Below are 25,222 nucleotides of genomic sequence, written 5' to 3'. Positions count from 1 at the left end.
ATTTTGGGCTTCAGAGTGTCTCACATGGGAGACTGCTCCACCGGCCTAACCGTTCTGGTTTGTGGCATCAGCACAGCTTTAAGACCCTCACACCACCAAAATCAGCCTTCACAAAGGAATGAAGGCCGTTGCTGAATGGATGAGGAACAGCCGACTGAAGCTGAACTCAGATAAGACGGAGGTCCTCATCCTCGGATCCAACCCTTCGGCCTGGGACGACTCCTGGTGGCCGACCGCACTGGGAACAGCTCCAACACCCACCGACCATGAACGCAACCTAGGGGTCATCCTCGACTCCACCCTCTCCATGACTAAACAGGTCAACGCCGTCTCCTCCTCTTGCTTCAACACCCTCCGCATGCTCCATAGGATCCTCAAGTGGATCCCAACTGAAACGAGAAGAACAGTCACCCAGGCCCCTATCAGCAGCAGGTTGGACCATGGAAACGCCCTCTACGCAGCAGCCTTGGCCAAACTCCTGAGACGGCTCTAACGCATCCAGAACGCCTCTGCATGCCTGATCCTCGACATCCCTCGCCGCAGCCACATCACACCCCACCTGAGAGATCTGCACTGGCTCCCGGTCAACAAGAGGATAACATTCAAGCGCCTCACCCACGCACACAAGGCACTCCACAACACCGGACCACGTACCTCAAAAGACGACTCAGCTTCTACACCCCCACCCGCCAGCTCCGCTCCGCCAACTTCGCCCTCGCTACAGTCCCCCGCTTCCGAAGAGCGACCCCAGGTGGCAGATCGTTCTCCCACCTCGCCGCTGGAACTGGAACACCCTCCCCATCCACCTACGGCAAACCCAAGACCTGCTGACCTTCAGAAAACTCCTCAAGACCTGGCTTTTCGAGCAGTAGCAGCATTCCTCACCCCAGCGCCTTGAGACCCTCACGGGTGAGTAGTGCGCTTTACAAATGATATGATTGATTGATTGATTGACGACAGTGACTGCAGCAAGACTAAATGAAGCCAAGCTGCACAAATTACCAATACATAGCACTGTGCAAAATAGCTCCACAATGCCAATTAGCAGCACCTGGCAGTTTATCCAATCAGGCCCCAGATGGACACATCACTGAAGCAAATATAAAGCTTGTTCTCTTCCTGCCAGTGTCATGAACGGTGGCAACGGTGGCAAGGATTGAATGGGCATAAAAATTGAAATAGGTTCTAGCACACCATAAATAGTTGCAAACCTACGGACAGTATTGGAGAGCCTCCGTGGCGATAGCACTGCTGTATCTTCCCATTGATGAATGAAGGAATTTCCTTTTCAGTACAGGCACTCACAAGCACCACCTACAAGTATAGTAATGTGTGTAGACAGAGTTCTTCTATTAAATAGAATCTGCCATCATTTCAAGGGCGCTGCGTATTTTCTGTTTTCATGGGCTCTGAACAGATTTTTTGTGGGCATTAATCACATTTACAGGACAAATGGGTTGCACTGGATTTTTAATGGCTGAATTCTCATTAGATGGGCATGGTCCAGTGCCACTGCACAAGGGCTTTGTTAAATGCAATAGGTCTCGCATTTACGCGAGTTTGAGGTATTGGCATTGTTAATGACAATGCCTTTTATTAACGTTTTGACTTTAAAAACATAAATAAAAGGCATTGTCATTTATAATGCCAATAGCTTAAACTCACGTAAATGCGACACCTATTGCATTGCAAATGTTTGTTTAATCTCTACTGATGACGGAAAAAATCCAGAAACACATGTGTCTGGAGATGTACAGCACTAACCTGCACCAACTTTGGTGGAACACTCCAGCAAAATACCAAGTAAGCGTGCACTACAGACTGCATTTACCATAATGCTAAGGGGCGAAATGTGCTGGGAGGTCAGCAGTGTGCTCCCACCCCTTCCTGTATAAAGCATTGTAGTCTACAACGAAGTAGTCATTTTTAAAAACACCAGGTTTGGTTAAGCGAAACTTTGCTGGCTTTTTAAAAGTGTTGCTTGGGCTTGAATGAAGAATGATGGATCAGTGATATATAATCGTCGGTCCTTGGCTTTTATTGCTGCCTTGATTAACAAAAGCATTGATGTTGCATCATGGACCCCCGTCTTCCAACATCGTTGCACAAACTGTCACGACTTGAGAGTGCTGGTTAAGATTGCACTTGTGAAAAGAGATGTAGAAAAGAGGAAGGAAGCAGGCAGGGCTCCTACCGCACTGCAGCAGAGGCGGGGCGGCATGCTTGCTCTTTAGTTTCAGATTGAGAGGGTGGCGGAGAAGAGTTGCTTCACGCTGACACGCGGGAGGCTCCGTCAGTGAAGAGAGGCGCGCGGACTCGGCCTGCCCATCGCCCCTCAAAGCTCTGAACTGCGCGAAACTGAGCGCGTGCGGGGGCTCGGGAGCCACTGAGGTGCGGGACACACCTGCGCGCGACTCAGGACCTCATACAGCTTCTTGCAGCGCTGCCAGGAAGTTTAACTAAGACAGGGGGCAGACTTCACACTCCGACAATGACGCCCTGGCACAAGGCTGGCAAGGAAAGATACGGAGTGGGTATGTGCACATCTAACCTTGCTTTCACTTCTGTTTCTGGACCAGTATAACGAGCACGGAAAATTAGCCCCAACCAGTTTCTTCCTAATGTGTATGATTCGAAGACAGGATGTGTAGGCGACCAACAGACAGTAACTACATACAAATTGGCTAGGCGAGTTTGTTGAAGAGTGCGTGTACAGCCGGTTAGTAAGCATTGGGCAGGGTATGCGGTGTAAAAGCGGGCTATCTAGTTGCACATGTGTGCATCACAGTGTTTTAAATGGTGTTTTGTTTGCACCGTGGAAGATCTTGCAAAATGTGTGAGCACAATGCCAAGACGCTGTTTTTCTTTCTATACTTCACAGAAGACAAATTGAAAAACAGTAGTGTTACGCCAAGTTTATTGGGGCTGCCTAGTATGATTACAATGCATGCCAGTCTCCCGGTACACCGAAGACAATCAAACTTGGATACTGTTAGAAACACAAAATATGCTGGTGTTGCAGAAACGCAGACTGATTACAAATGTGTGAGCACAGATTCGTTTTTAAAACTACATTTTATTAAAACAGAATAGTCCTTTTTGTACATAGAAATAAAATAACAATATGCTTTTAGTTACTTAACTCCAGGGTTTACTAGCACGAAGGCCGTGCCCTGGTGCAAATTCATGCTATAAAACACCTGAAAACTCAAGAGCTCTAACTCTTTGGGGCACTTTAGACCAACTCTCAAGTAAGTGCTGGGGTACCCGCTTACAAATGTGTGTGAATTGGGCAGATCAGTCTTCTGCACAGCATCCCACACTGCACTCCTGCCTGACGCCAGTGCAATGCACATGACTAAGCTTCAGGTATGCCGGCTAGAGAGGAGAAGAGAGGCAAGCACTTGAAAATACAGCAGTGCACGCATTCACGTGACCCACGAACAACTGTTTTTATGTGCTTGTGGGCTGAGATAGAAGTGCAAATCATCAGATGTTCTTCATGGACTTCGGTTCAAGATTTCTCTAGTTAATTGAATGCGTATATCTGAGCTCTTTGATGAACTAACCAAAAGTGTGAGTTGTGCAGATATGCAACACACGGTGCACATTTGTCTAACGGTAAGCACTGGAAATAGTGCATAATAGATTAACTTGCATGTAGCACAATTTTATAGGAATCAAAAGTAAGTTGTTTGAGGGTTGTATGTTTGATTTCATTATTTTCACGTTTGGAAAGCTCATGAACAGATCTAACACTGGCATGAGAGCCTCACGTTAAAACAACGTTCATTTTACAAAGTGTCTGTTTCGTTGCAAAATGTAAAAGTTGTTCCCATAAAATGATAACAACGTCCTCTTGCATGAGGCTCCTTCCGTTTGTCATTGACAAAACACATATCTAGGCCGTGATCTTTATCACATGTGAAGAGGGCAGTAGAACTGAACGTTTTATGTATTTTGTCACAGGCTTGTTTATTGGTTGTGGTTTGCTATGGCTACAGTGCTGGGCACCAGGAAACCTTTCTACATGCAGTTTCTCAACACTGTGAGAACAAAGATAATATTATATTCTTTGCAGACCATTTCAGTGTCACAAGGTTTCAAAGCATGACCTCATTTTGCCATCAAAACACAACGAGTGGTCCTTAGAGAGCAGCTGAAAACGGTTAAACGTTAAATGTCCCCCCCGTAGCACCCTTAGAACCGACCATCTCAATATACATACCAGCAGAGCCCTAATATTTGGTCCACGCGAAAAAACAACACGTTGAAAAATCTACATCTGTTGCTGTATTAGCGTCCGAGAAGCTCCTGTTTAACCTTAGATAGCCCCAGCAATCAGGCATTTGTTCCCACATTCTTCGTGCCAGCTTGTCGCGAAACAGAGAACAAGCATTGTTACCTGCTGTTTTTAATCTTATACAGACACACGCTCTTTAATTACAGTCCTCTCTGATGTATCAAATCATGCTTTATGGACGTTTATCCTCGGCAGTGCCACCTTTAGTCTTTTTATATTGCCTTTCAAAGTCTACACACCAACATAACACATGCATCCCTCTGCATCTACGTTTAATTTAATCTCCCTGTCTTCCTTTACACCTGTTAACATATTTTTTTACTGAAGGTGGTAAATTCAATGTGATTTACATTATTAGAACAACACGTGCGTTATAGCACATCCGTGACTCAACAAGGAGACTTCAAAGTTGGGAAACGTCAAAGGAACTGGCCAAGTGAGAGATATTCATTTTTATCTTAATCACAGTTTGTCCAAAATCCTTTTGTGTGTGGCATAAGGAAAAAACTGAACAAATGGATATAAGCAATGGAAAAAGATTACGTGAAACCTAAAAAGGTGGTAGCACGGTTGTTGGACTGGGCCCTTTCTGCAGGTTCATCCTCAAATTTTTTGCCTTCACCCTCCTGTGTTATGATTATGAACCTATTTATGTTGGCTTTTAGAGCTCTGCACGCTTTACCACTGCTAAGCAGTGCTAAGGTGCGTGTGGTCTTTCCTTATAACATGGTAGAATTGGCTTACACTCAATTGGCATGTTTAATTTACTTTTAAGTCTTGCGGAGTCCTGCACTACGGGAGAGGGCGCCAGAGAGCTAACCTTCCGTTCAAGCTTCCTGTCTGCGTTTTTCCTCGACTGCGGCTGCAGCTGCGGCGGCCGTGGCGGCGGTTGGAGAAAGGTTGGAGAGAGGAGCGGCGAGGCTTTTGGATGATTTTTTGGAGCCGTGAGCCGTTCAGCCGGACCGCTGGTAATCTGGTAATCTGGTCCGGTCCGGTCAGGCGCGGAGTGGAGAACAGGCCCGCAAGTCCACAAGTCCGCAAGTCCAGGCGCAACCTGCGAGCCCAGAGGCGGGACCGGTCTGGTGAGTGAAGCCGGTGGGAGCCCCGGGGGAGGCGGCCGTCTCGGACGCGGAGGCAGCCGAGGCAGAATTAAAGGACAGACTTGCAGCCGGCAAAGGCAGAAAAGGTGAGCGGGCAGGCAGGCGGGCGGTGTGAGCGCTGGGGAGAGCAGTGAAAGCAGTGCGATAACGCCGTCATGCCGCCTGCCACCACCACCATCTACTAACAGGGACACTGACACTGCCACGCCGTATCCCCAACGGCAGGTGAGTCCTGTGGTACGGTACGGTGTAGCCTACGGTGTAGCATACTACGGAGTCCCTAAAGGAGTGAGCTAATTTGAAAAGGGGGGCAGACCTTAAATCCCCGAAATTTCACCCAAAAAATAAAATAAAAAATAAAAATAAAGACCAGCCACTCCTGTCCATAAACGACGGCAGAGGGGGAGCAGAGGGGAGCAGCCCACAGGAGTGGAAAGGAGGAGAGTCAGGGGAGGGAGGGTGTGTGCACGTTAAGTGCTGAGCCCCGTACACTGAGCGTAGTACCACAACAACAGCAGCGTTCCTACCATCGCACCACTGCACCCACCATCGCACCATCCTCACTGACCCCCAAATCCCTGCCAGCTCGAACAGGAACACTCGAAGAAGCAGCTAGAAGCCAGCAACGCCTCAGTTAAAGGAAAAATAACCAAAAAAGGACATCACCAGGGAGCAAAGCAAGACAAAATGAGATCCGGCACAAAGAGGCATACCAATCCCAGCAAAAAGCAAAAAAAAAAACCCAACCAGAAACTAACCCCCAAAGAGTTTTTATCTTCAGCATCAGACGGAGATAACGAGAGAACAACGGAAAGGGATAACCAGGGGAAACTAGGGTCTACACTGGTTAAGTTGGTGGTAATATCGGAGAATCCTTGTTCAGAGACACGCAAATACGGCCAGCGTAAAATAAATAATTTCTTTTACTTGAAAGACCCGGTATCGGCGATCTTCTCAGCTACAGCAGAGTCACAAAACCTCCCAAGCCCAATACTTCCTGAGATATCAAAAACGCACACAGCATCAAAGGTTCATACCAAGGATAGAATGCAAATAAATCAAAGTACACAGGAAAACGTACAAGGCAATCCTGAACACAAGTATAAACAGACAGAAACAGTCCAGGTCCAAGTACACAACGTACTCAGTCCATCTGAGAAAATGGGCGTCAGTCAAGAAGGCGATAACATACCCACTGCTTGTTCACGCATTCATGAAACAAAGGAACAAAAGAACTCCCAAAACTTCCTGTCATCAACACAAGACCTAGAATCACTGGAAAATCTCTTTGCACAATCAGGTTTACAAAACAGTAGTTACAAAGAACTCACAAATATCAAGAAACCAGTAGAAGGAGTGGATACGGGAGTCACACTAAGACAAAAACCCGACCGGGAGAAAGAGCCCGAGAAAGAGCCCGAAAAACCTGTCTCAAGTAATAATACAAGAAAGCTGATCAACATTACTAAGAAGAAAACAAAAAGAGCACTAGATTTTGATTATTCGACAACCGAATCCCCGTCCTTAAAGGGGCATACACATGAGCAAAAGGCCTCTACTCCACGAAACACAAAGGATCATGACAATGGCCGAATCATTTTGATCGACGATACCATTACTGTCAGGAGCGAAGCAAAAATCCAAGGCCAGACGGACCCCATCCTAATCTCATCAACAAGTAGGAACGAACAGTCAAGCGCAAATTTAGGAAACAGAGCAGGTCCTCAATATAACCAAAATTGGGGGAAATCCCTAATCAGTACATTTGACCAAGCAATAAAGGCTTTAAACTTCCAGTCGGACAAAATGGAAGTACAAATAGATTTGATAAACATCATAGCTGAGCACATTTGTAAAATAAGCGTAAAAGTAGACACAATATTAACAGCACTACCCAAAAAGGAAAATGGGGTTAACAGTGTGATCAAAAGTAGAAATAACTCAAACATAGGAAGTGGATCACAAACAAATAACAACACAAAAACTAGTCGGTGCAAATGCGGCAGCATAATTGAAAAACTGGCAGCCCTCCCTGAGATTCTAACCGACATACTGGGAGCAGTCAAATCCTCCGGAGAACAAAACAGAAACTGGGAACACGTGATCGACACACAAAAGGAAGGAACCCTAATAGGAACCCTAATAGTCCAACCCGGAAGCCACATTCAGGACCAATCCCCCAACGACCGAACAACAGGACAAACTTACAAAACGCCAACGAAAAAGAGCAAGGAAGGCCCGGCCCAAACAAAAGAAAAAACTCATCTGCGTTCCGGACCACATCTTCCCAATGTGCAGAAAGAGACAAAGCCAAGACCCTGAAAAACCAAGGGACAGGCTTAATAACTCAGCCATTTTGCAGGACCAACAAGACCTGGAAAGGGTAAGCTTTTCCTTTGAGAACTCCGCAAAGATGGAAGAATCGCAAAAATTAGATTCAAAGGCCCCTTATGGGCAAACGAAACCAAAACAACTAACAGTAGACAAAATTAAACTCAGACGTAACTTCAAGGACACCCCTCGAATACGATCTGATGTAGACAATGTCCCACAGGCCAGGGATAAAGACAAGGTCATCCACACCATCAGTAGCAATCTAAATCCAACTCTTTCACCACCTCAACCAAAGAGGTAGAGGAAACAAGTAACAAGGAAAAAAAGTCCCTGAGGAAAAATGCAAGTTTGCCTGTAAGAGAACAAATAACGACTCAACGTGACCACGACCTAAAAGCATTAAAGATCACGACCAATGCAATAGGTAGAAGTGTTATAACAAAGCAAGATCTCAACGAACATGCGCAAATAATTCAAGGTACAGGAATTAGGTTTGGGATGCAAACTGTAACTGGAATGGAAATGCCACCTGCCACCGTAACAGTAAGCGATTCTAAAACTAGTCCCACCAGTTCGAAAAATATTTCAAAACCAGAAACAGACAATACAAGAGTATTACCAGAAGAAATGGAACCAATAGTTACATTTATTCCAGAGTTTGAAACATTGGGAAAACACGACATCCTCAATCGAGGAAACATCTTAAAATTGATCAAGGAAATTCCAGCACTTAAGGGAATTGTCTCACAAGATATGGAAGTAGTAGAGTTTCAGCACAACAGAGCAAGGCCAGGAATAGAAAATTCAGTTACTACTTGGAAATCGAAAGAGATAGCATCACAAATCTATGCACACAAAGAAACATTCAAGAACTGGGCAATTAAAATAATTCAACACAAACAACCGAAATATCCCTATCCCCTATATGACAGCACGGATAATCAAAAATACAAGGAGCCACAAAGGCCCCAAACAAAATCATGTTTATACTCAGCTCGAGCAACCTCCCCAGAGAAAGGAATAGTAACAAAAACTACACAGAAAAATCAGACACTTACTTATCGGGTTCACGGTAGTAACCAAGACTGGTCTTGGATCCCAACCGCACTAAACGAAAAGAGCTCCTAGAACTAACAATGCAAACGTATCCAGAAAACAAGCAACCAGCAGACAAAATGACACAACATCAGGAGATCAAATTAAAATATGTTCTTGGAATGTGCATGGTTTTAACTCTCTAGAGCAGGATCACGAAACTCTAACTTTTTTTGACAACTCAGACATAATACTCTTGCAAGAAACATGGAATTTAACACAATTAGGAATTCTGGGTTTCTCGGATTATCACATACTTGCAGAAAAACACGCCAAATACGGTCACCCTCGTGGTGGTTTATCAATCCTCATCTCTCAGAAATACAACTGGACCCAAGAAACAATGGACCTTGGACTAAACTGGGTACAAGCAATAAAAATAACAATACAGCCTCTGCAACAACTACTAATATTAAACATTTACATACATCCAGATCAGAAAACTAAAACGGATAAAATGGAAACATTACTAACCCTTATCAAAGCTTTACAAAAAACAAATAAACAAAGTTCCATGATAATCTCAGGAGACTTTAATCAAAACTTACTTACTACAAATACGTCAAGTTCGCAAAGAGTAAAAAGGGCAGCAGTTGCAACCACCCAAAACATTCAAAGGAACATAGAAAAAATGGGCCTAACAATACTAAAGAGCAACAAACCGTGTATCACCTACACGAGCGGCAGTGTTAAATCAGTACTGGACTTCACACTGGTATCAACGAATCTAACAACTGCAATTGTGGACTACACAATAGCTCAGCGTCCTGAAAGTGACCACTTTCCGCAAATTCTCAGGCTTGACATCATTGTCCCTATAGCTGAGAGAATGAGACAACTAATTCAAGAAACAGAGAAATTTAATTTACGGAAATTGAAATGGAGGGGCGAGGACACTCAAAACATTATGATCACGGCCACCACTTTCATGCGCCAACACGGGAGTTTTGACAACGGTGAGACAATAAAAACTTGGGAAAATCTATTAGAGGTACTAATGGAAAACCACTGTGCCCACCCGAGAAGAAACAAAGACCACACAAGAAAACCAGTGCCCTGGTTTAACAAGGACTTAAAACAACAAAAAAAGAAATTAGCCAGAGCCCAGCGATTGGCAGTAAAGAGCCAACACACAAACATCGCAGACCTTAGAATTATGAGAAAGGAATACCGAAAAAAACTGTGGGCAGCTAAAGGTCAATACAAAGAACAAGTATGGACAAAGCTACTGATCTCGACAAAAAAAGCATCCCCCAGAGAGTTCTGGGCAATTATAAACGAAATAAACATGGGACCTACATTGCAACAGGACCCCGGGATCAGCAACACGGAATGGGAGAAACATGTGAAAGATCTTTATTTAAAAAAAGAACCCCAAATAACCAGAAAAAAAGAACAAGGGAGACCAATGGAGGATGAGGACCCTAGTTTAAATCCACACGACACCGCCATAACAGAATCAAATCCTATCCAAGAAGAACCAAAGATAACACACGCACAAATAAAAAGACTAATACAGAAATTAAAATCAGAGGGGGCCCCGGGGCCAAACGGCATTCCAACCACAGTCTATAAATCAGACACGGACTTCTGGGCCAACCTCCTATCCACACTTTTTAACGACATCTTAAAAAAAGGAACGCTTCCGGAAACTTGGAGAGGAAACATCATCCACCCAATTCACAAGAAAGGGGATCGGAAAGAGCCTGGAAACTACCGTTTAATTTCCTTAATAGATGTTGAAGCCAAGTTGTATGCATCTTGCCTATTGAAAGAGCTGCAGGACTGGGAAACCTTAAGGAAAATAATCCCAAGGTTTCAAATTGGATTCAGAACAGGGATGGGGACAACTACCAATCTGGTCAGCTTTTGCTTAATAACAGACAAGGCTAAAAAAAGAAAACAGAACCTATATGCCTGTTTCGTCGATATAAAATCAGCTTTCGACCATGTTAGCAGGCCCAGGCTGTGGAGCAAGTTAAGAGAGTGGAAGATGCCGGAATACCTAATAAATGCGATATCTACACTATACAGTGACACATGGGCCAGGGTTAAACAAGGAAACGGTCGCAGCCTGACCAACAAAATCGAAACACAGGACGGACTTAAACAAGGCTGCGTCCTTGCTCCTAGCCTCTTCAATTTATATCTTGCTGATATTGGAAGAAAAATCGAGGTAATAGAAAGCCACGCACCAAAACTAGGAAACGCTCCCGTTCCCATAATGCAGTATGCCGACGATATTGTCTTACTTAGCAAAACACCAGTCGGGCTGCAACGTCTAGTGAACACGCTGGTTACGTACCTATCAGAGGAAAACCTGGAGTTGAATAAAAACAAAACTAAAGTGCTGCGAATCACGGAGGGAAAGAAACTTAAATATACATGGACAATCAATAAATCTCCACTCGAAGTACAGGATTCGTACAAATATCTGGGGATGACCATCGAGAGCGGTATCAAAAAAAATAAGCACATCCAGGTACTAAGAGGAAAAGCGCAATCACTAATTTATGCATATAGACAATTGCACAAGACAGTGGGCGGCCCAAACTACACCCACTTACTAAAAGTCATGGCCGCCCAGATTATTCCAATCTTGTCTTATGGTCTAATTGGATGGCTCGGGAGCGAATCATCAATCTTAAACAGCTTACAAAACAAGATATATAAAGCGGTGTTTGGGTTGCCAAAAGGAGCATCAGCAGCCCAAGTTCGATTAGAATTTGGTTTACAAAATCAAGTAATTAGGTCAAATTCTACATTCGTAAAACTTTGTCACAAGCTCCATCTCGCACCAGGTGACTCCTGGGATAAAATGTGCTAGGAGGATATAAACTTCCAAATAAACAAGCCGAATACCAACCATTGGGGAGAATTCCTTAACCAGAGCTTGTCAACCCTTGGACTCCACGAGGTGTGGAACAAAAACATTGACCACAAGCAGTTTTGCAAAATTGCAAATGGATCAGCAAAAAAAATCTCCTTGCTTACAGACAAAAAAACCCTAAGCAAACGGAGACACGCCTGGACAGTAATCAATACATATTCCACCCAAAAACCGCAAGCTTTTCTAGCCCAACACTACAGTCAATATTTAAAAAAAACTTATATATCGTACCGTATGGGCTCGCATTTTACAAAAGACTTAATGCCTTCCTGGAAACGCAAAATAGATAGTGCCAACTGCAGACTATGTGGAGACAAGAACGAAACAGTGGCCCACATATTATGTGTATGTCCTACACTCCAAGGCCTAAGAATAAGACATCTTCGGGGAATTTTCAACTCACTGAAAATCCGGACCTGCAGACAGGCGGTTATACGGTGGCTAAGCGGCGTTTCCCCCATTCTCACATGTCGAGGAACTAAGTTCATGTCCATGGCATTAAAACAGATACAAGAAAAGGAACAGGCAAATGAATTGACAAAGACTAAAGCAAAATAATTGGACTCAATATCGTTGAATGAGGCATATGACAAACCGTAAAGACTATTGTTAGATAATCATTAGACTTAATGACAATTCTTAAACCTGTATTTTAAATTTTGTGGATGTACATTTCTTACTGCTTGTAAAGATTGTAAAGATTCTAATTAATCATACAATAAAAACACTATGACTATGACTACTTTTAAGTCTCTAGTAAATTAGCACTACCTGTGTCCAAGGCCTGTAAATTAAATGCTACAAGTGGGCCTGCAGCACTGATAGTGCCATCCACTTTAGTAGCCCTTTAAACATCTCAGGCCTGTCATTGCAGCCCGTGTGTGCAGTGTTACAATGTTATTTCGACCCGGCAAAATAAACCTTTTGTGAGGCCACAAACCTTCCTTTTTAATACATATAAGTACCCGCTCAGAAAGGCCTTGGACAGCCCAGATGGCATTGTGCACTGTATTTAACAACTTTTAAGTTTTGCATGTCTTGGTAGTGGTAGTGAAAACCTCTTAAATTCGTTTTTCACTATTAAAAGGCATACCTCTCATGTAGGATAACATTGGAGTTACTTTATTTCATTTAATAAGCTGTAACTTCCAAATGGGAATAGGTAGCTCATTCATGTTTGGTGTTTTTGTAATTGTAAGAAAAAAGCCTAACCTATGGTGAAGTCGAATTTTAAATTACAGGTTTTCAAAATGACACTTTTAAAAAGTTGCCATTTTCCTGCCTATGCCATTTGGTGCCTGTAGTCTGTTTCTGGGTCACAAGACCCTTTGTGTGGAGGCAGGACAAAGCCTGTTTAATTGTCAGTGGGGCTGTGCTCATCTCCTCCCTGCCGTCCTGCCAGTGTTGGCCCTTCCAGGCACACCTAAGCTCCCTATGTGTGGCTGTCTAGGAGTAATACATAAAGCTCAACTGTCAGTTGAGCTTTATGTATTCGTCCTCGACAGCCGCACACAATAGTCAGTTGAGCTTTATGTATTCCTCCTTGACAGCCACACACAATAGGGAGCTTAGGTGTGGAATAAATTTGCTAGAGAGCCCAATAAGTCCTAGGTGGCAAGTGTCTGGCTGCAAAAGAGGGGTTTGGTGAGGCTTTTAAAAAGATTTAAAAAATCTCCTTTGAGGAGTTTTATGTGGTAGAGGTCTTGCCAGCTATGTCTTGGTGATGACGTGAGCTCAGGATTAGACAGCAAATCTTGTTTTTCCAGCTAAACTCATTACCTTCTCATGTTGTCCTCCTTGTTCAAGTCGTAACTGAATGAGGGGACCCTGCATTGAGACAAAACTCTGGCACGCTATGTTTGTGTCCTCCGTCTATCTTCACTGCTAACGGTAGAAGAATAAAACCCTCCCCACACCTTCCCTCCTCCTGTAAAATCTCTGTTTCCGACAGAGTTAAGCCTGCTATGTTTTTCTATGTTTTATGGCATCTGTACTTCCTTTTCGGTCACTGATACACTTGCTTTGGTCAGTTGTGGCCATTTATTCATTTCATGCCCTCCGGAATTTGGGAGTGTACGTTCAGTATGCTGAATGCTGCAGGGCCGGACTGGCTGTAGTGGACACCAACATTCAGTATGCTGAAGGCTGCAGGGCCAAACTGGCCATAGTGGACACCAGGTGTTTCCCCAGTGGGACACAACATCAGCCCCCTGTAACAAAAGCAGGTGCAGTGTTTTCGACTGATACCCATTTTCTGTTTACCATGCGCTGACGCACTCCCAATTCATGTGCTGGACTGGGGAGCAGAAGTGGGCGAGCCAACAAATTAACAAGAAGAGCCAAGCCAGAGCCGAGCCAAGGATCTGGCTCGGATCCTAGAGCCTGTGTATGAGACAAGCCCTGAAAATGTGTTATGTAAATCATACAACAAACCAAGTAAAATATGATAAACGTTCATCAAAGTTGGAAAAAAAATATTGTTAACATGTGGAAGTTTTGACACTAATAGGGCACATTACAGTACTGCACTGAAAAGTACTTATTAAAAGTGATTGTTAATACTGCTGGTAGCCTGAACTCACATATTCGAAAGCACTTACATACGCGATAATGAAGAAGAATGTTGTTGAAATATTTGCCTAAGATCACACAATTTAAGTGGCTGAAGCTGTGATTTATTGAAGTTTTCTGGTTTGATTCTGAACACAAGCCAGTAAATGGATATCTATTTGTCATTCCTTATGTTAAGGCTTTGTTTTACTTCTTATTTCATCCTTCTGCAGTTTTTAAAATGCTTCGCAAACTCGACTCTTAGTTATTGAAGCGTTTCAAATGACCACCAGTTACATTAAACAAGATCACATGCATTGTTCATAGGCATGGTCAGGTTAAGTGATTTGCCTATAATCACATGATGTTGAGCTGACGCTGAGACTCAAACCTGGTTCCAGAGTTCCACAGTCTGCAGTTCTGGCCATGACACCACATCCCGGGTAGAGGGAGACAGAAGCCACATGAAAGTGTAGCTAATTATGGGCTCGAGGTTCCAACAGGACCTCAAACTGAGCCAGAGCCAAGCTTGAGCTTTCAGTGGCTCGCCCACCTATACTGCGGAGCTTTCAGAGTATCTGGCAGTCGGGCCGCTTCAAGGCTGCTCTCAGTACTACAACAGATGCGGGGGAGATACCATCGCCTATTATTGTTTAAGTTCCTTTAGAGTGGAAATTCCTGGGTTAAGTACTGTAGTTAACAGACACTGCTGTAGTGCGTCTTTGTTCTAAAAGGGAGGATAGGAAAGCTGCCAGTAAGCAGCACAATCTTGAACCTGCAGTCATGCAAGAAGACGAGGAAGTCCTGCAAATCACCAGAGCAATTTTACAATCCCTAATAAGGGTAGTTACTGACTCTGCTCTAGCGGAACCTAGCGCTAAAAGGCAGCAGAATGACCAGGGTGAAGAGTTGGATGCCGATCAAAAGGCACAGCCTGCTCAGAAGCGAGACAACCTTAAGTATACCAGAGAGACTTTAGGCTTTCAAGAGAAGCCCTATAAGAAAGAGGGCTTTTATTCACAATATAGTGAGGTGCATGTAGACAACATTACATTGAATGATGCCTTCAAACAACTCCAGTTCACGGAATGGAAAGACACAGACTTCTATTCCTCCCTATCTCAACAGAAGGTATTATTTTTAGAATTTTGAAGAGGAATTTTCCTACACTCTGATGGTGGATATAATTTTTGGAGTAATGGCCCCAACATCATCTCTGGTATCCGAAGAGTGAACATTGCCATATGTGTTAGACAGAAAGGTGGAAGCTGACTTTAAACGGTCCTACTCAGCATCCAACTTTGTGATCAGGGCTGGGACCAATGCAGCATATGCAATACAGATATTACTCGAGGGTTGTCAACAGTTGTTCGACTGCACTGAAGAGAAAGACAATTCGACTTCCATCCTTGCAAAAAATGCAACTGATGTTGGTATTTTGTCAGACATATTGGTGAGAGTAGGACCTCTTCTACTATGGAGGAAGTCCTGGAAACTGAAGATCGCTTAGAGTTCGCTCAATCGAAAGCTTCTTTTTACAGCCTGACAGTCTTTGGGACAGAACTTGATGAAATGGCCCAGAAGACTGCAGAGGAGAAAAAGATCCTTACATCTTTCAAATTATTCACCAACAATGAGTCTTTAATATTTTAAACATTAGCCTTTTTAAACCTTTTGTGGCTGAGGTCGGAGGGCTGTGTTTGGCAACCAATCCCAACCAGTTATTCCTCAAGGTCCAGGGCAGTCACACCAGTGACATTCATGAAGTTGAGGTGAGGATGAGGCTGTTTTATTATCGGTGGTAGGTTGTGGGTTGGGTGCTTGACCTCATCAGAGATGGTTATATAATCCTGTTTTTACATGGCACAGTTTCGGTCTCTTACCAAGAGACGAGTGCAAAAGACAATCTATGCTGTTGCAAAAAAGGCAATAATACCAGTTCTGGAGAACCAGAGAGGAAGGGGGTTGATTCTACTCAATTCCTGGTCCCAAAGCCATCAATGGCTTGATTGCGACCCTTGGTTGTCAGTGCATATTTTATGAAGCTTGGTATATCTTCATTCAATTACGACTGGGACTAGGAGTGTAATAATCCAATTACTTACGGGTAATCCTCATTACCGTCATTCGTAGTTCTCCTTGTCCCAGTCCACACCTGCTTCCTCCTGTAATAGTACCTCTAACTGGACAGCATGTAAGTTACAGGAGGTCCAGTCTTATACTTCTAGCAGCTCTGCAACTAGCAGTGAAAATCGAGGAAGTGTCTAAAAATAGCATGCCAGAGATTTGTCCGGATGCGCAGTCACCTCTTTCAGTTTTGACTGGGACGAGGAGGATTATGAATCGAGGTAATAAAGATTTCCGATAAGTAATTACCACTTGTTAAAAGAGAGACAGCATTGTTATGACAAAGTTGCTTTTCCTACAATTCATAAGAGTTTGGACACATTAGGAGTCCCATTCCCTGCTGGAATCTCTTTTTAGGGTCTTTAGGTATTGAAACCATAACATTGTTAAGGTTTTCTAAGACTGCTTATCTTTGCACTCGAGAAGCAGTGCGATTTGAGCATCTTTTTGATCTTGGTCGAGGACCTTTTTTTTGTTGTCTTATTCTAGGACATTTCAGTTGTTTCACAAATTAATTTTTGTCAGTGCCAGAATTTCCGAAACCGAGTACAGCTGCGTGGCCGTTAGTTTAAGTGGTTGAAGAATTTCAAGGTGCTTTTATCAAAAGGCTAGCTTTATAGCACTGTGGATTATATCCTCTGTGTAATCATGAACAACTGGGCACAAGTCCTAAAAAAAGAAGTGGGGTGACGCTCCAAGTTAGGTGGTGTCACCGGAAGTGACATCACGAAAGGTGGCTTGCACCATCAGACTCATTGCCTCTCCTCGCTCACCCCTTAGATGCGATTGCATCAGAGAATCCAGGGCGTGAGCAGCGTTCTGCAGCCGTGGTCCGTAGTGGGATGACCTGCAGGGGGGTGACGTGGGGAGGGGGAGGGGCAGGGTAGGGGGTGGTAATGTATGGATTACAGAGTTTTACAGGTAAGTAAACATATAAATAAATAAAAACAAATTTGGTTGCGTGCACTGCATCACCAAATGCGATGCGTTGCGCTCCCCCTCCCCATGTCACCGCCCTGCAGGTCATCCCACTACCGACCGCGGCTGGCGTTCTGAATGAGCTCCGGTCTCGCTCCAGTCCAGAGAGGCCAAAGAGTGAATGTGTGGCTCCATTTGCTCCAGTTATCGAGATCTCAAGTTTTCCACGGTCATGTGGGCGATGTCAGCCAGTCCTGGTTTTACAACTCTCCTTGCTTTGCGTTATGCATAATATTATAATAGTAATAATGCAGGTAAAATTCCAATTGCACGGATCTCTCGAGTCACTGGGTAAAGGGAAATCGAAGGGGCGGCCGTGTGGGCAAGTAATGCCATCATTGAAAGTCCAGCTTTTGGGCAGGGGGGACGGCGGCCACCCAGAAAAAAAAACGGTAAAATAAGAGGGGGGACGCCGTCCACCCGTGTGGTACCCGGACTCGAGCCCTGATGATCAATTATTTTGCTGTTGCTGTCTGTAGCGTTTGCACGTAAGCACAGTTTCATTATATACCTGTCTCCTATAATATTGTCTGTGTTCTAGATTGAAACGTTTGTGGTTTCTGAGTGTATTGGGCTCTGCTTCCAGGCATCTTCAGGGATCACTGAAATAATATCGACTGCCAAAATATCGAGGAACAAATATCTACAGCCAAAATATCGAGTTTGTATGTACAAACAGGTAAGTACAAAAATATCGAGTACAAAATATCGTTTACAAAAATATAGATGTAAAAAATATCGACTTTATTAAAAACAGTGTTAAATTAAATTAAAATTTAAAATTAATTACTAAAATATACTTACAAATACTTAAATTAAAATATAATAATTAAATATTTAATTAAAGTTATTAAAAAAATTAACAATCATATTTATTAAAACATATATATATATATATTAACATAATATAATTAAATAATATCCATTTTTATTCACGTACAATAGCAAAATGTAAAAAATACTATTCCCACTCCAGTGGGTGCAACAGTACGGAAAGCGTTGGATAGCGTAGGGGTTAAAAATACTATTCCCACTCCAGTGGGTGCAACAGTAGGGAAAGCGTTGGATAGCGTAGGGGTAAAAATTACTATTCCCACTCCAAAGAATGCAACAGTAGGGAAAGCGTTGGATAGCGTAGGGGTAAAAATTACTATTCCCACTCCAGTGGGTGCAACAGTAGGGAAAGCGTTGGATAGCGTAGGGGTTTAAATTACTATTCCCACTCCAAAGAGTGCAACAGTAGAGAAAGCGTTGGATAGTGTAGGGGTTTAAATTACTATTCCCACTCCAAAGAGTGCAACAGTAGGGAAAGCATTGGATAGCGTAGAGGTAAAAATGACTATTCTCACTCCAGTGGGTGCAACAGTAGGGAAAGCGTTGGATGGCGTAGGGGTAAAAATTACTATTCCCACTCCACTGGGTGCAGCAGTAGGGAAAGCGTTGGATAGCGTAGGGGTAAAAATTACTATTCCCACTCCAGTGGGTGCAACAGTAGGGAAAGCGTTGGATAGCGTAGGGGTAAAAATTACTATTCCCACTCCAGTGAGTGCAACAGTAGGGAAAGTGTTGGATAGCGTAGGGGTAAAAATTACTATTCCCACTCCAAAGAGTGCAACAGTAGGGAAAGCGTTGGATAGCGTAGGGGTTTAAATTACTATTCCCACTCCAAAGAGTGCAGCAGTAGGGAAATCATTGCATAGCGTAGAGGTAAAAATTACTATTCCCACTCCAGTGGGTGCAACAGTAGGGAAAGTGTTGGATAGCGTAGGGGTAAAAATTACTATTCCCACTCCATTGGGTGCAACAGTAGGGAAAGCGTTGGATAGCGTAGGGGTTAAAATTACTATTCCCACTCCAGTGAGTGCAACAGTAGGGAAAGTGTTGGATAGCGTAGGGGTAAAAATTACTATTCCCACTCCATTGGGTGCAACAGTAGGGAAAGCGTTGGATAGCGTAGGGGTTAAAATTACTATTCCCACTCCAGTGAGTGCAACAGTAGGGAAAGTGTTGGATAGCGTAGAGGTAAAAATTACTATTCCCACTCCAGTGGGTGCAAAGGTAGGGAAAGCGTTGGATAGCGTAGGGGTAAAAATTACTATTCCCACTCCAGTGAGTGCAACAGTAGGGAAAGTGTTGGATAGCGTAGGGGTAAAAATTACTATTCCCACTCCAAAGAGTGCAACAGTAGGGAAAGCGTTGGATAGCGTAGGGGTTTAAATTACTATTCCCACTCCAAAGAGTGCAGCAGTAGGGAAATCATTGCATAGCGTAGAGGTAAAAATTACTATTCCCACTCCAGTGGGTGCAACAGTAGGGAAAGCGTTGGATAGCCTAGGGGTAAAAATTACTATTCCCACTCCAGTGGGTGCAACAGTAGGGAAAGTGTTGGATAGCGTAGGGGTAAAAATTACTATTCCCACTCCATTGGGTGCAACAGTAGGGAAAGCGTTGGATAGCGTAGGGGTTAAAATTACTATTCCCACTCCAGTGAGTGCAACAGTAGGGAAAGTGTTGGATAGCGTAGGGGTAAAAATTACTATTCCCACTCCATTGGGTGCAACAGTAGGGAAAGCGTTGGATAGCGTAGGGGTTAAAATTACTATTCCCACTCCAGTGAGTGCAACAGTAGGGAAAGTGTTGGATAGCGTAGAGGTAAAAATTACTATTCCCACTCCAGTGGGTGCAAAGGTAGGGAAAGCGTTGGATAGCGTAGGGGTAAAAATTACTATTACCACTCCAGTGGGTGCAACAGTAGGGAAAGCGTTGGATAACGTAGGGGTAAAAATTACTATTCCCACTCCTGTGGGTACAACAGTAGGGAAAGCGTTGGAAAGCGTAGGGTAAAAAATTAATTAAAAGTAATTACGAATTTAATATAATATAATAATTAATCAATTAAAATTACTAATGAACTTAAATTAGCAATTCTAATTTAATTATTTACCAATAAAATAAATAATTAACAATTAATTCTACAACAATACCAATAAATATGTTTACATATTTAATTATTTATAAATAATTTACTTACCACCCAATTACCCTATAAACCCACAACCCACGACATAAAATAAATTAGAAAAATTAACATAATTAACAATTAATCAATTAATTTAAATTAATTGCCAATTAAATTTGTATTAATTACCAAATTAAAATTAATAAAAAAATAATTAAAAATGTATAACAATAAATAAATTTACATATTTTATTAATTATGATTAAATTACTTCCCACCCAATTCCCCTATAAACCCACAACCCACTACAGAAAATAAATTATAAAAATGTACATAATTAACAATTAATCAATTAATTTAAATTATTTGCCGAATAATTTTTAATTAATTACCAAATAAAAATTATTTAACAAATAATTAAATATTTATAACAATAAATTAATTTACATATTTAATTAATTATTATTAAATAACTTCCCACCCTATTCCCCTATAAACCCACAACCCGCTGCAGAAAACAAATTAGAAAAATTAACATAATTAACAATTAATCAATTAATTTAAATTAATTGCCAATTAAATTTTAATTAATTACCAAATAAAAATTCATTTAAAAATAATTTAAAATGTATAACAATAAATGAATTTACATATTTAATTAATTATTATTAAATTACTTCCCCCCTACTCCCCTATAAACCCACAACCCGCTACAGAATTAAATAACGCAAACATTTAAAAATACAAATTTCATTAATTATTATTATTTATAACATAAATACACACTTTTCACACATATAATAACATAAAACACACTATAAAAAATTCAATATTATTATAAATTAGATAATTTTAATAACCTATTTTATATACTTTAATATTTTAACTGTCTATATTTTTAACAGTCGATATTACTTTACTTACCCTACCGATATTTTTGCTGTCTATATTCTGTTTAGTCGATATTTTGTCCAGTCGATATTTAAAACTCGATATTATGTCCAGTCGATATTTTGACTGTGCACCCCTGCAGGCAGCCTAGAGACTCGTGGGTTGTAGTTTAGTGCATTATAGCTTTTCTACAGCTACTACAACATAATTTCATGTGACGTAATCACGACAAGTCTGGTGACTTTCAGAAGGTGGCCAGTGATCCAAGTATTTCCAGAAGTTACAAAAGTAAGGACACACGATACGAACATTTAACCAAAGGTCAATTTAAGGACAAGTTCGCCAGTTTACTTTTACTAATAGTAAATGTCAGATTAAAATCCTTAGGAAACAGACAGTAATGGTGCTCTTGTTTTACCGTTATGCGTGTGTTAGAAGATAATTTGCATTTGGAACATCCGTGCATGTCTTATTCACGAGGCAGGCAGGCAGGCAGCTCACCTCGATGTGGCATTCTACTTTAAGTATGCATGTTACTTTACACACATCACGCAAGGAAGCCATCTCTTGAGTTAATGCTAACCGGTAAAAACGCAGCCTGCCTGCCTGAACAGAAACTGTCTCATGTCATCACTTCAGTGTTAAATATCAAATTAGCTGTTTTTTTTTAAATTTAGGCAGAGGAGAAAAAGGAGAAGAAACAAGTTAACTAGATAGTCTAAAGGACTTTAGATGGAGAATACACATGGGCGTTGATTTACCAGAATGCCCGGAGTGGTTTAGGTGACATCATACACCCTTTGACCTTAATAACATCACAGGAAGCGACGTCAGTGTGCCTCTATAAACCAAGACGTTGACCATGTCCAATAGCAGACTTACAAGCATAACACACCATTCTCACTCATACTCACCTACTCAAACACCCTTGCTCACCCATTTACCTTCATTCATTTTCACTCACTATTATCCTGACTCACTCTCTCACTCTTACTCTGACTCACTTATACTTACTCACTCAGTTTCACACGCACACAATCACACACACGTACACAATCATACACACACACAATTACACATACAAACATACACACACATATAAACACAGTCACCCAAACTCCCTCTCACACACTTGCGTACCCACATCACTCATTGATGACAACACTGTGCAATTCTAATAATTCCCGCGTTTTGCCACTGTTCCACAGATCTACATACTGGAACTGGAGGTAGTGTTAAGCAATAGTTCCAGAGTTGGAATAGCCTTTTGTGTCTGTGTAGACCTACTAACTTGCATGTTTTAGGGGTTTTCTCCAGCTCCTCTATAATCTTTTCCCATACTGAGAAAGGTTGGAAATTTACTCCTGACAGGGAAAGAAGTAAAATGTCTTCCACGGTTGGGAAAAAAGTGGTTAGAGAAAAAGTGAACTTGTAAACACTCAACAGATTTATGCATGAGCAAATTTACACATGCATATTTGTTCTTGTTAAACTGCAGTTCGCAAACATTTTCTAGGAGTACAATTTCCTGGCCTACTTCTGTAAATTATTGTGAATTGATGAAAGCTGTAAATCTGCACTAATGAAAGGACATTCGCAATGGGTGCACTTTGTCACTTTATTTAAGAATTCGTCCCCTAATTAGGTCTTGAATTAACCAAGACCTGTTCTTTCTATCTATCTATCTATCTATCTATCTATCTATCTATCTATCTATCTATCTATCTATCTATCTATCTATCTATCTATCTATCTATCTATCTATCTATCTATCTCAGTGTGAGTGACAGTTTTCTGCTCTTTCACAAATAATGTATCAGCACACACAGTACTGTTGTTCAATGCCAGAGACTACTGTGGCAATGTCTGTTTTTTTAGACCAAAATACATTATTGTTTTTTGCCAATGTTTGTACTCGTGGTGAGGGCGTGGCAGCTCCTACAACAATAGAGGTTTACAAAAACTATGTCAAAACAAGACACACATTGACAAAACCAAAAAGCTGATCACCTATGTCAGATGTATTGGCTTTGCCATTTATTGCTTATTTTCATGTTTCCCATAATAATAAACAGGTTGCACAGATTTTCCATTACAAATATTTTTGGGGAATACTAGCATTGATAGATGATGCTGCACATAAATGGTAGTTACATTTTCACAGTAGTTTAACACAACTTGTTTTTCCTATTTTCATTTTGTTGTGAACATTTAATTTGAAAGCAAAAACTCATCAATCTTGCTTTGAAGCCTCTGTAAATATTTTCATCTAATCAGAGCGAATTCTGGAAGCATTATACATAGTCTCATAAACTTCACAAATGTATGTGCACCTGTGGGACCGCTGTCCACAATGTAGTCCGAGCTTGCAACATTTCATTTAAGCTCTCACTCCAATAATAAAGGCTTTACATTAATAAGCCATAAATACAAGATCGAAACAGCATGAATGTATGGACACAAATATGACCTTAAATGCAGACAATGCCCTTCCCTGTTCCATAATGTGGTACTGTAAACTGGCAGCAAAAGGGTTTGTGTGTAGGGGGTTGGAGCTTCTTGTCCAAACATGAAAACTTGTTGTCCTTGACCCCAAACAATATGTCATGTGAGTTGGGCTAAAGAAAATCCACACCCCTGCCAATGCTAGAGGGAACGAGGCACAGATAGATAATGAGGAACAGAACAATGAAAAACAGCACTAGAGGTGCCGGGACCAGGGTGAGAAGGATCAGGAGGGCGAGAAGGATGTGGAACGTGGGATCTGGACCCAGTGGACAAGAGGCCAAAGGAACAGAAGGACCAGGGTAGAAGGAACAGAAGGCCATACCAAGATGGAATGCTATGAGGGCCTGTGTGCACCAACCAGGACCAGAGGGATGAGGACAACCAAGGCCAGGAGTAGCAGACCCAAGTAGATAGACCAAGGAGAACCAGTACTTGGAGACTAATGGAGACACAAGCCAGCGACAGAAGGGCCAAGACCTCAGATATCAGACCAAGGAGGACCAAGGGGGCCAGAAGTTAAAAGCACCAGGAAGACCACGATCAGAAAGGATTAGGACTAGCAGGACTTTGAGACTCTAGATTAGAATGACCGGAAGGGGTTATATAGGACCAGGAAGTCTAGGTCCAGTGGGACCAGGAGGAAAAGGTCTGGGAATGTCCAACTCAGCGGGATTCTAAACCAGAGTGACAAGAACTACATGAAACAGGATGACCTACAATATAGGAACCAGGAGGACCGGTGCGAGCGGGATGAGGAAGACCAAAGCCAATCAGACCATTACTAGGAGGACCATGTTAGAGGGGCCCATGGTCTAATGGACAAGAACAAGGTAGAGCAGGCAAACCAGGAGGACTTTAGGACAAGTAGGAGAAGGATGGGGCAGGAGGACCAGGGACTAGGAGGGCTAGGGAAACCAAAGCCAGTGGGACTAGCACTAGAAAAACTGATTCTTGAATTTTTAAAGTTTGCTAGCTAGCCATCATGTCTGACTGTACTGTTCTTCAGATGTTTTGTGCATAGACAAGACCACCATGACAGCAGTTCCTGTCAATGTAGAGAGTTGTCCAGAGGGCCAGCAGGCAACTCTAAATTTGGAGGGTGGAGGCCCCTCAGCATGTCGCTGGTATTGTCCTCCGCCATCCTGATGGAGTTGCCTCCGTCTTTAAAACTGTAAATCAGACCCATAGTTTTCCTTACTTCTATCATGAGATTGAAATGAAGCCTCTCAATTATACTGTGTTGGCCACTTCATAAGTGGCCATATACAATTATTTCAATTGGATAAAATCACCCTAAATATTACATCGCTCTGTTACAGGTCTACAACATTTCAATTTCTGTTTTATGCTTTCACAGATCATTGTTTTCAGGTTTTTTAGTCTGTTCTGTTTAATTAAACTGAACCAGAATTATTAATTCAAAAATGCACTGATTTGCTGCACAAAACCATGTGCTCCCATAACATGGAGCCTTTTGGTAATACTAT

General features: G+C 42.2%; 1 protein-coding gene across 2 annotated transcripts in view; it reads left to right on the top strand.

Moving 5' to 3' along the window:
- The first annotated feature begins 2,232 nt into the window (after positions 1 to 2,232).
- DOCK2 (dedicator of cytokinesis 2) overlaps positions 2,233 to 25,222 on the top strand; it is a 2,042,522-nt gene continuing 2,019,532 nt past the window's right edge. For both annotated transcript variants that reach the window (XM_078653374.1, XM_078653373.1), the window contains exon 1: positions 2,233 to 2,534. In XM_078653374.1, coding sequence (XP_078509500.1) covers positions 2,492 to 2,534 — 43 coding nt within the window. In that variant the 5' untranslated portion in view covers positions 2,233 to 2,491. The remainder of the gene's footprint in view (positions 2,535 to 25,222) is intronic.

This window comes from Lissotriton helveticus, chromosome 7 (genome assembly GCF_964261635.1).
Source record: "Lissotriton helveticus chromosome 7, aLisHel1.1, whole genome shotgun sequence".
In the NCBI taxonomy this organism is placed as follows: Eukaryota; Metazoa; Chordata; class Amphibia; order Caudata; family Salamandridae; genus Lissotriton; species Lissotriton helveticus.
The sequence above is the reverse complement of the archived record's forward strand: the minus strand, read 5'-3'. Positions and strand labels throughout refer to the sequence as shown.